Genomic DNA, 12,714 nt, shown 5'->3' on the forward strand with positions numbered 1-12,714 from the left:
AAGAAGAGTGGGTTTTCCCTGTCCTGTGCATCATCCAAGCACCAGCTCCATCTGCCCTCTGGTGACAGAAATTGCGGATTTCTTGAAATGCTTTCCTGGAGGCTAACTTGCACCCAGTGCCCCTGGTTTGCAGTCAACCCATCTGAGCATACCAGTTTTCTTCAAAATAACAGTGGCACTTAGCAACAGCCAGCACAGTCCTTTTCATTGCTGACCACCCCCCCCCCCCATACCTCTGAAATGCTCAGTATCAAGGTGGCTCTTGCCTATCCCACCTCGGCACTGGTGAATGTTCTACCAATTGTAACGTCAGGGTGAGCGGGAGGTTCTTTAAGTTATTCATCTACAACAGTGGGATCCCTGGTACCATCCAGCTGGCAAGTAATCCAGTTCCAGAATCACATCCTAAGGGTATGTTTCTGAGAGGGGACAGGAAACGGGACCCCAAAACATGCCACTTCAGGGTGTGGATTATCTTGAGCTGAAGGCAATCAAGGCCTAAGAGACTTAAGGTTGTTTCTTTGCTTTTACCTCTTCCTTAACTGCCTGAAAGAATTTAGACGCCCTATACCAGAAAGAGAACTATTACCAGAGATAACGTTTTATCAGAAAGACTTATCTCCTTGATGGCATGGCAAATACTTGTTTACCAAATACTTGTTCTTCCCATCTTCCTGTGAACCGTCTTCCTTCCCTTTGAATCCCAAAGCCCCGTCCCTTCTCCTTGGCTCAGGAAGACAAATAAGCCTCAGTGGCTTGACTGCTTGACAGCCTGATGTCTTTGGGGTTTCCATACCTATGAAATTAAAGGGTTTTTTCTCCCCTTCCTGTTAATCTGTTTTATGTTAATTTAATTATTAGGCCAGCCAAAGAATCTAGAAGGGAAGAAGGGAAGTTTTTCTCCCTTGTACTTTTTAAGACCACTTCTGAAATTATCCATTTTCAGCTGGGTTTCTGAATTAGTTTCCTAGAGCTGCCACACCAAAATTTCAAAAATTAGTGGCATTAACAAAAAAAGAAGAAAAAGAAAAACAAAACAAAACAAAACAGAAGTTTTTTTGTCTCACACTAGCAGAGGCTAGAATTCCAAAATCAAAGCGTTAGGATGGGTTCCTTCTGGGCGCTCAGAGGGAATTTGTCCCGTGCCTGTTTCCTGGCTTCTGGTGATTTTCTGGCAATCTTTGATATTCCCTGCCTTATGGACACATCACTCCACTCTCTTCACATGGTTCTCTCTACGTTTGTCTCTGCAGTTACATGAGATTCTCCCTGTGTGTCTCTGTCTCTATCTCTGTGTTCCATGTTTCCCTCTTCTTATAAGGATGCCGATCATATTGGGTTTAGGGCCAGGGTTGGACAGTATGGCCTCACCTTAACTTGAGCACATCTACAAAGACCCTACTTCCAAGTAAGTTCACATTTACATGTTAAGATTTCAGCATATTTTTGCGGGAGATACACTTCAACCCCTAATGATGTCCCAAAGACAAATAAAGATAATTCTTGTGATGAGATTTGTGCCTAAGTGGTTTATTAGCATATATTCACAAGAAAATATAGTGGGAGAGTAAGGAAATGGGTAAGGGAGGAAGGGAGGAAGACCAATCAAGAGCCATTATCAAGCTCTGCAGATAACTTTTGCGCATTCCAGTCATGGAGTTCTGGGCTCTGAGTATAGAGGCGAAACTAGACTGTTTTCATCTCTGCACCCATCACTCACTCGTTCAGAGCTATGGCTGGAAGAATGTAAATCCCAGGCATATTTAATTCTTTTTTTGTATAGGAAAAGTAGCTGTGACAGCTGAAGAAAGCTGTTATGGGCTGAATTATGTCCTCCAAAACTCACATGTTGAAATCTTAACCCTCAAGACCACAAGATATGACTGTATTTGGAGATAGGGCCTCTGAAGAGGTTAATTAAGGTAAAATGAGATCATCCCTAGTTCAATATGACTGGTGTCCTTATAAGAAGAGATTAGTACACAGACTGCACATGGACAGCGGGACAGCCATGTGAACAGACACAGCAAGAAAGTGACCATCTACCAGCCAAGGAGAAAGGAACTCACAAGAAGCCAAACCTGCTGGCACCTTGATCTTGGACTTCAGCCTCCAGAACCGTGAGAAAATAAATTTCCGTTGTTTAAGCCACCTGGTCTGTGGTGTTTTGTTAGCGCAGCCCTAGCAGACTCACGCTGCCAAACACGTGCGTGCAGGGGCGTGAAGTGAGAGCACAATGTGGGCAACTGTGCATGGAGTGGAAGATAAATCTGAGTGCATGTGGACAGAGCATCCATGGTGTCTGCTTTGGCCTGGGGCCCTGACTGCCATTTCTACACTGTGTGCTTCCTGCCCCTAAAACTTTGGTTTTTGCTATTAGACATTCTGGTTTCCAGAAAGGACATAATAGAGGTTCTAATGGAAACTGAAGGTGTGACTCATACTTTGTCAGTGTGGGCTCTGAGACATTTACTAAGGCTTGCTTTTCTATAATGGAGGCATAAACACATATATCTGGATCCTGGGAGATTCAGTTAAATGGATCTTATATTTCTTCACCCGGAGATAATAATGGATGGGTTGATGCAGCAATGGTGTAGGATGAGGGAAATGTATAGCCATATTTGAGGCATTATTATCTACAGATCGGAGAATACACTAAATAATCACACAGGACAGAACTTCTTTGCTTCCATAAAGGACTCATTGTAAGACCCAAATTACAGTCTACTAGGTTAAATCGAATTCGATGTTTTTGTTTCCAACTCTAATTAGTGTGTGTCACTGAAAAGGCATTCTACTATATAACACAATATTGACAATGCAAAGTTGATCTTACTTTAGCCATTTCTAATCATAGCTCTCTTGCTGGCACAATTTTTAACTTTACTTGAGGTTATAATTGTATATTTTCATTCCCTGCGATAAAGATTTACTATGGATGTGTAACTCCAAAGTTAAATTACATTTTAAGTATCTTATTATACATTTAAAGAGGTAATTCAGCTCTCAAACTTTTGAGAGTAAGATATAGAAGTTGAGTTCCTTTTTCAGAAAAGGGAACAAAATAGTAAATGTAATATTATAATGCTGTTCTTTTTCAAATTAGGAATACTTTGAGTAAATGTGTAGAGAATTGGGCATTTATATTTTTGATTCTGTCAAACAGAACAATGAATGTGAAATCACTTGGTATAATTTTTAATCATAGAAATTAAACTTTTTGCATAGGACTTTATAAGCAGTATAAGAAAATTATAGCTTATTGCCAGGATGAATCCATTTAGACCCATTGTTTATAGCCATCTAATGGAAAATATTTTATAATAACTCAACCTATGCTAGAATAATCTTCAATGTATTTTCAAAGCTAAAATAAACATCTAAATACATTTTACAATATGTTCTATATGAATAGTTATTTTGATGTTAGTTTAACAAATGTTTTATTCATACCCAGTGTTAATTGACTTCTAAATCTATTAATTAAAATAGCAGAATTCCATATTTTAATGCAAATATAGAGACAATTTTCCTCCCAGGGAGCCAAGTTAAGTTAGTATTCAGAGCCTAGAAACAGAGTATAGACAAAGATATTAACTTCTCAACTCAGCCAACCTCCAGTGAACACATATAGGAAATAATGGATTAAACAAAATTCTTAAAACTGAATAACATACAGGGCATTAGTTTGTGATGGAAGATGGAACAAAAATTGCATAACTCTCACATAATTGGACAAGCTATGAACTGATGGTGGAAATATTTTGTAAAAACACAAATTAGTATACTAATATTATCTCATTTAAACCTACTCTCACTCATACCTACCGTCATCCTCATTTTCTCTGACCTGCAGCACCTCTCCCTTATTCTTCATCCCTCAATATCTCTGGTTGTCCATGGGCGAAACCACAGAGTCCAGTGGCTGGGAATAGTTACTCAGAGGACAGACATCCACCTACCTTCTCATCTAGGCAACCAATAGCAATCAGCCAGGCAGTAATTAGGATACTGAAGATATACGTGTGAACAAAAATCCACTTACCTGTCTTCATCAACATCATATTTTCATTGGTGTGATAGACATAAGTAAATTAAAAAACAAATAACGAGGGGTCCCTGGGTGACTCAGTTTGTTGATTTCAGCTCAGGTCATGTATCTATTGACTCCTGATTTCAGCTCAGGTCATGATCCCAGGGTCATGGGATTGAGCACCACATCAGTCTCCATGGTCAGCACAGGGCTTAAGATTCTCTCTCTCTCTCTCTCTCTCTCTCTCTCTCTCCTTCTGATCCTTTTCTCCTCTTGTGCTCGCTTTTCCCAAAAAATAAAATTAAAAAAAAGTAAATAACTAATGATCTTAAAATCTTGAATTTTACAGTGTAACTTTGAGTAAGTTATTTAACCTACTAAGCCTGATAATATTGTTTACAAATTGTGTGTGTGTGTGTATACACACACATATATACACACATACATATGTACATAACCTTCTTTGAGATGTGTGTTATATAATATTACATATATTATATGTAATATAATATGTTATATATAATTAGTCTGTATTAAAAGGGAATTATAACTCACAATTAGACTGGGCAAAGAGCCTTATGTAGACAGAAATCAAGCTCATGGAACTAAACATTCCTTACTCAGATTTTGGGTACAAATTGCCTCTGTTGACATGATCAATTATAAAGAAGTATATGAATTATGGATAATCCAGTGAGCAAAGAACCTTGTTATCTGACTGGTTGGACTGAGGCAGTTTCCCCAGAAAAAATTAAAACGTGTCCTGTTCTTCATCGTTGGTTGCAGATTCTTTCTCTATCTTTCCTGACATTCAGTGTGAATGTGGTCAATACTCTCCAATGTATTCAATCATTTTACTAAGGAGACCATCATTTTGTGTTAACTCCAAATCTCAGAAACCTTAATTTTAAAAAAAGGTATTAAAATCATAACTGTATCTATTGTGTGAAATGATGTCCACAGATTTTGTCTTTTATTTATCATTGAGCTTGTGAATTACCTCAGAGTTCTTTCTTTCTTTTCCTTTGAAATTCCAACCAATCTGAGAGCTCTTAGAGGAGAGGAGCCCCTTGTCTCACGCAGGTATGAAAGTCAGCCTTGGCTTGCTGACTCTCTACACAGTGGAAAGCTTTGTTTCTTCCGCTTTATCTCAAAAGCTTGTTGTGATGTTAAAATCAGATAATCCGTGCAAAATTCTTTGTACGCTGCTGAGTATATAGTAAATGATCAATAAATGTTAGCTACTATTTTTATCTGATCCCTTTCTCTATCTTACTGGGCTTACCGTAGTTTCGAATCTTAACACTTTTTTGCCTTGTTATAGTTACAATAGCATCCCAAAAGGTTTTTCCATATATAATATAACCTACCCCACCTTCCATACATGTTATGACTTGCCACCAGATTAAATATCCTGATTAATAACTCTGGAATTTGGGTTCCTGATCAAATGTCTTTCATAATTTCGCACCTTAATCAGGCATTCAGCACCTGCCACCACCTCAATCCACTTTGCCTTTCTTTATTTTATTTTATTTTTTTAATGTTTATTTCTGAGACAGAGAGAGACAGAGCATGAGTGGGGGAGGGGCAGAGAGCGAGGGAGACAAAATCCGAAGTGGGCTCCAGGCTCTGAGCTGTCAGCACAGAGCCCGACACGGGGCTCGAACTCACGACCTGTGGGATCATGACCTGAGCCAAAGTCAGTCACTCAACCAACTGAGCCACCCAGGCGCCCCCACTTTGCCTTTCTTTAAAAAAAAAGTTTATTTAATGTAGAGAGAGAGAGAGCGTGTGCAGGGGGAGGAGGGTCAGAGAGAGAGAGGGAAACAAGGAATCCCATGCAGGCTCTGTGCTGTCAGCGCAGAGCCCATGTGGGGCTTGAACCATGAGATCATGACCTGAGCCGAAATCAAGAGTCTGATGCTTAAGTGAGCCACTCAGGTGCCCCCACTTTGCCTTTCTAATTTTAGTTTCCCTTATGCTTTTACTGAACACTATATTCTGGTGCAAACAACTTGTTTGCTGTTCTCTTAAGTGACTCAACATTTCCTTTCTACCCACTCAATGCCTCATCCCCAAACGGCCCACATCCATAGCCCTCATCCTCCAAATGTCTCTTCCTCATAATCTACTCCTCTGAAAGCACATTTTCTCCCTTCTTTTACTTTCCTTATAGTCCTTATCAGTTCCTACCTCTCACTTTCTAGCGTTGTTATTTGTGTACCTGCTTTATCTTTCCTAGTAGAGTGTAGGTCCTTAAAGGAAGAATCCATATCTGGCTCATATTTTCATTCCCAAAGTACCCGCACTGAGTAAATATTTGTTGGTTAAATGAATGAATTAACTTTCCAGTTCTTCAGGCCAGAAGGTTATACATTTAACCAGCAGGTTAAACATCAAATGCGAATAATATTTTACTACAAGGCTGGCTTATCAACCAGAGAGGTGCTGACTTAAAATTTGTGATATGATTTCCAGAGAACAATGGAGACCACCCTGTTTCAAACTATCTTTCACCCCTCAATATCCTACTAGTAGAAAGCCACTAGGAGTTGATTTTCTTAGTCTTCTTGATGGCTTTAGGTCAGTTTAGGTTTCAAGAGACACCTACCTGCTGAATAAAATTGCTTGCTAGATTTCAGAACATGTAAGAGACAAGGAAGGGTAAAGTGGCCCTGAAGGTGGACACCAAATGGTGCAGAAGACACATTTTGCCTACAATGAACTTTTTAAATGGATAATCCTGTTTTAGTATTTGGCAGCAGTCTAGTTTCTCAGTAGAATGTGTCCTAGTTTACCCACCGTGAGCCTGACTACCAGCAACTTCCAAGAACCTGCCAGGGGCCAGAAACAGGAAGGTGTGGCTGTACCTGGAGATCATTGGAGGGAGTTCAAAGGCAGGAGAGAGTCAGTACGAAGTGGGGAATGGCAGGGCCAGGAAATAGAAGATGAGACTCGAGTAAATCATGTTGCTTCACCCATGCAAATTCAGAAGTCACTGCTGAGTCAAAGCAGACATAAGCGCTCACATGGTACCTTGGGAAAATCCTCAGCCAAGGAAACAATGATGTTAAGTCAGGAAGAAAGAATCACTAGAGCAGGCTTGAGAGGGAAATAACCCTGTCAAACTGGAAGAAACACTGATAGTTGCACAGCAGCAAAGGAAATGTGTGAATAGGACCCACGTGACCTCATGTTAGACATGGTATCGCTCCACCCTACTTGTACTCCTGCTTATTCCACACACAAAGGTCTTCCGTATGCCTTCAGGAATTGTTTTAATTATGACAGGCCCAGGCATCTCAGATTTCACTGACCTCAGACCATAGGGAAAAGAATACTAGAAACATCCCACTATTCCTAAAGGTAGGAAATACTGTCTTCCTAATCCTAAAGACGATCGTCCCATGGACGATGACAACAGTCCATCCACTTGGTTGGTGGAATATAATGACCGTGAAAGTTTCAGGTCATCTGACGTGCCTCACATGCATCTTAAGTCAGTTTTCAGCTATAATCGGGATATGGGGTCTGTGACCAGTGTTGTGCCAGGGTGCATTCCCATGAGCTCACAAGAGTCAACTGTGCATATCTCTTCTCAAATCCGTGTTCGGCGAATTTATGATGGTAGCCTGACATTGGCTATGGGGGGTAAATACTGCGAGCCTTGCATTTTTCTCACCCCTGGAGAGCTGGTTGTTAACCATTACAAGCACACCAGCACGTTTGCACTGGTCTTTTTTTTCCCACCAGTCCTCATTAGTGGTTTATTTCACTGCCCACGAAGCCATCTGGAGAAGCCACACCATTGTCACTTTTCTTTTTTTTTTTCTTTGGGGGGGGGGTTCTCATTTAATCCTCCCAACAAATACGAGATAGAGTTTATCACCCTCACTTTCCTTTTTTTTTTTTTTTACTATTATTATTTATTTTTTTATCTAATTTTTTTTAATACGAAATTTATTGTCAAATTGGTGTCCATACAACACCCAGTGCTCATCCCAACAGGTGCCCTCCCCAATACCCGTCGCCCACCCACCCCTCCCTCCCACCCACGTTGTCACTTTTCTATGAGTTCAATAGTAGTGCCCAGAGTACTGTTTCCAGATGTTTCAAAAATCTTCCAATCTTGGGATTGCCAGAACCCTCTTGGATTCCATGCAAAGATGGGGAGAATAACCTATCTCCACTCTTCATTTTGTCACCTGGGCTCTACGAAGTCTTAGCATTCCCATGGTTTCTCATCTATCTCACTGACTTTTCCATGGTATCTCAAGACGAATCCAGCAAGCTCTATAGGAGATAAACACTATTTCACCCCTTCTCTGATTTGTTTTACTCCTTAAGGGCCTCCTGCCAACTATGAAAATGTGTTTCTTTTTTCCTAGGGACAAAATAAAAAACTTGATGACAAGAAGAACAGATGGAGTCCAGCTTACCCGAAAAGCAAGGCTGCCATTTAAACTTATTTTTGAAAACTAGTTGTGCTAGATATATCTTTTGCCTCCTTCCCCAGATTGGCGTTCTATCTTTTTTCATCCTGCTCTGTGTTCTGGGAAATTGGTACACAGAGGCTTCCTCCCTGGCTCCCTTTCCCTGTAGCCTCCTGTAGAGTTAGGTCAAAGGAAAACGCTATCAGGAGATTTGGAAGTCATTGTTGAATGTCTTCTCCATACAGCTGTTCTGTCTGGGTTCTCATAACTATTCTCTCCCCTGTCCCTCTGACCCAGGGGGAAAAATAGCTCCTTGTTTGTTAACAGTCCCAGGAAGCACCACTATCCCTCACTGTCTTCCTAAAGCCTCACCTCTTATACCTTTTATTTTTTTAATCTTTCCTTATTTTTGAGAGAGAAAGAGCACACAAGTGAGGGAGGGGCAGAGAGAGACAGAGACACAGTATCCGAAGCAGGTTCCAGGCTCTGAGCTGTCAGCACAGAGCCCGACACGGGGCTTAAACCCACGAACCAGGAACCGTGAGATCATGACCTGAGCTGATCATGACCTTTTTTTTATACCTTTAAAAAAAAAAACCCAAAGCTTCTCTATTAAAATCGCATTAACTCTCCAGTTTGAGGGGCGCCTGGGTGGCTCAGTCGGTCAAGCGTCTGACTTCGGCTCAGCTCACGATCTCATGGTCTGTGAGTTCGAGCCCCATGTCGGGCTCTGTGCTGACAGCTCAGAGCCCGGAGCCTGTTTCGAATTCTGTGTCTCCCTCTCTCTCTGACCCTCCCCTGTTCATGTTCTGTCTCTCTCTGTCTCAAAAATAAATAAACGTTAAAAAAAATTAAAAAAAAACTCTCCAGTTTGAGTATGTTGTCCTTTATTCTGCTGGCATCCTGGCTGATATGCTATTCATACAAAAGCATAGCCCAATGAAGCTTAATGTTCTTCTCACTAAAGAAAGGTATTTCTATTTGGTATATTTACAAAACAACTCAAGTTGTCTCAGCAATTGAAAAGAATAACCTTTATGCCAAAGTTAGCTGTTTATTTGACCTTAATTATTATATTTCTGCCCCACCTGTCATTTCATGAGATCTTGTCAGAGTTTATTAATTTTTTTAAATGCATAACTCCGGGTGAAATAAATAAGTACTTGAAGAAAAAGTTAGGGATAATAAAGGAATATTAAGGACATGGAATCTTATAATACATGTAAAAATATTGTTGATGCCTATATTGGTGTGAGAAAAATCCAGTAATTTTATCAGAGTATGAAATAAATATACAGTGATGAATTGGAATAAGTTATACCTCATAAACATTATCTCTGGGTTCAGTTACATGAAAGTGAAAATCCGGTGTGTAATTTTGATTTAATATGGGGAAGTGTTAGAAAATGCACTTTGGGGGCGCCTGGGTGGCTCAGTCAGTTAAGCGGCCGACTTCGGCTCAGGTCATGATCTCACGGTTTGTGAGTTCGAGCCCCGCCTCGGGCTCTGTGCTGATGGCTCAGAGCCTGGAGCCTGTTTCGGATTCTGTGTCTCCCTCTCTCTCTCTGACCCTTCCCCGTACATGCTCTGTCTCTCTCTGTCTCAAAAATAAATAAACGTTAAAAAAAAATTGAAGAAAAAAAAAAAAAAGAAAATGCACTCTGATGTTAGCAGGACCTTGAGTCTCACATTATTTGGTTGAGTACGTTCTGGAAAAATATTTTCCTACTCACCTATCTCAGAAAACCAACAAGTGGGATGATTCAAATGAGGAATTAACCAGGATATGTTTTAGACTGTCTCACCCTCTATCCCCCAGGCTGTCCTGACCCAGTCATCATACAAAGGTGCTGCTCTAAAGCTGAAGCAGTGTCCAGAGTAAGAAAGAAAAAGCACCCCCGCCCTGACCTGCAACCGGAGATTAAGCGCAAGGTTATATGACATGACTGACTCACTGTGAAAATGTGGGAAAGGAAATATTATTTCATTATATGGTGTCCCCGTGACTACCCAGATTGTAAAACCTGTGTATTCAACTGAATAAGGATTATGGTACCTTAAAATTTCCCTTCCTTATGACATGTTTTCTACTATCTTACTTAATCGCTCTAAAGAATGTGCTCTCGTAACTCTGTGTTTAAATGTAGTTAACAGATAACATGATAAAAATGGAAAACAAAACAAAACAAATAAGAACAAAAAAGAAAAAAAAAGAAAATAGATTAAAAAAATAATGTGAGTACATGAAAGGAAAGGCCTAACTTATTACCTTACCCATGCCATCCCCCAAAGAGCTTGACGTAATGATTTGAACAAAATAGGCCCTTGATACCTGTTTATTAAATTTAATGCAAATATTCAAAATAAAGTTATAATCAGACTGGCTATTTCTGGAAAAGTTCCAAACTTAAGCATTTGGTTTTCTTTACACATAAGAAAAAATTAATCTGTTGGTAGAATCTTGGCGACTCCAAGAAATCCAGTGAATCTCTCCAGATGCCCAAGATTACCTAAAAAGATAGTCTTTAGAGCCATGACATAGGTAGTCATTGTCCCTGACACTCTCTTGCTGGAAATGTTCCTGATGAAATGCAATCTCATCCACCCTATGTGACTAAAGCTATTAAAAGCAATGAAGAATATGGACAGGGTAAGCCATGATTAATTGCTTACTACAATGAAACTAATCCAAAATGTACATGAATCCTAAATTTAATGCTCATTATAAAAAAGTGATCTCTGCTATTTTAACACACCTACAAAGCCACCGATTCAAATATATTACCTTCCTAAAAATTTCCATTCATGAGCTCTCAACTCATGAACAGCAATAATTCTAGAGAAATTAAATAGTCTAAATTAATCAGGCATAAACCTTCCCAGGTTGTCATATTTATCTAGCATGAACAGTTCTAATGAGATCTAATCACACCGCTATATTTTTATTTAGAGTTTCATATAGAATTATAGGTTAAAATATTTTCTTGCTTCATTTGAGCATACAAAACAAAACAAGGCAAGAAACACATTCCTACGTATAAATCAAAACATCAGAGACCATTGAACCCAGAAGTGCCAGGACAAAGCTGAGAATCCGTACAGGGCCAAGGCTGTAGAAATAGTTTCTGATAAAACTGAGGGGGTGATTCAAAGATAGAAATGGGAGAATTTGTAGCAAATTTGGTGATCTGGATTGGCCAAGGAAGACAGAAGACACCTGCAACCTAATTGAATTATTCGGGGTAAGACAGGCTATATGGTAGTTTGTAACAAAATAACCCCTGAACCCTTCTCTGTCTTCTCTGCACTGAAAATGTATACCTGTGCAAAGTTTGTCTCCACCCCCTTCTTCGTCAGGAGCACCGTGCTAAAATCACCAGAGACACTGACCGATGAGAGCCTCATCAGCCTGGCAGACCCAAATCTCCTGACCTCACTTATTCCCAGCCATAGCTTCTCAACCAGCACCATTTTAAACGACATGGACACAGCAGCCAAGTTCACTGGGGCTGGGGCTTCCAAGGTAGGGGTGGCTGTCTCTGGGGCTAGAATTGGGACTATTTTGGGGAGCCTCATCATTGGTTATGCCAGGATCCCCTCTCTGAAGCTAAAGCTCTTCTCCTATGCCATTCTGGGTTTTGCCCTCTTGGAGACAATGGGGCTCTTTTGCCTGATGGTGGCCTTTCTCATCCTTTTTGTCATTGACAGAGTCATCTCCACCTCTCTGGGTCTTTCTCCAAAGTCTCGTCTGCCCGTATGTTCCCAGGCAGCCTGGGGAAAAGTGGTTGGCTCAGGGTTTGAAGAAGGAAGACAAATAAACACTGTATTAATAAGGGGGGAAAATGACCCCAGAAAACTTACGAGCTTAATATATAATAGTTGATTTCTTGGTCATCCAAGTAATATATAATTTGATAGCTCACTAGAGCAGTGTTCATCCACTGATCCCTCAGATATCCAGGCTTTTCCTATTTTATAGCTCCGCCATTGAAAATCCTTGGTTTCCAGGGTGGCTGTGTCAGGACAAAAAGAGAGCTGGGGAATATCTGGACCTTTCACTGTGGAGGGAGGCTCCAAAGTGGCATGTGTACTGAGGCACAGACCATAGACTTTGTCAAATATTGCATATGCTTTCCTACATATCCCAGTCTCCATTGAGACTCCTTTGGGCCAGTGGGTTATGAGCAAAAATGGTGTGTCACCTCTGGGACGAAGCATTGGGGGTGAGAGTCAGTATGCGGT

The 12,714-nt window shown here is 40.4% G+C and overlaps 1 protein-coding gene across 1 annotated transcript; it reads left to right on the forward strand.

Annotated features, from left to right (window-relative positions):
- The first annotated feature begins 11,785 nt into the window (after positions 1-11,785).
- LOC125149885 (ATP synthase F(0) complex subunit C2, mitochondrial-like) lies at positions 11,786-12,355 on the forward strand. The gene has a single exon (XM_047829026.1). The coding sequence runs from the start codon at positions 11,786-11,788 to the stop codon at positions 12,353-12,355; it is 570 nt and encodes a 189-aa protein (XP_047684982.1).
- Positions 12,356-12,714: the final 359 nt, after the last annotated feature.

The sequence above is a fragment of the Prionailurus viverrinus genome, chromosome D4 (genome assembly GCF_022837055.1).
Source record: "Prionailurus viverrinus isolate Anna chromosome D4, UM_Priviv_1.0, whole genome shotgun sequence".
NCBI classification, from domain to species: Eukaryota; Metazoa; Chordata; class Mammalia; order Carnivora; family Felidae; genus Prionailurus; species Prionailurus viverrinus.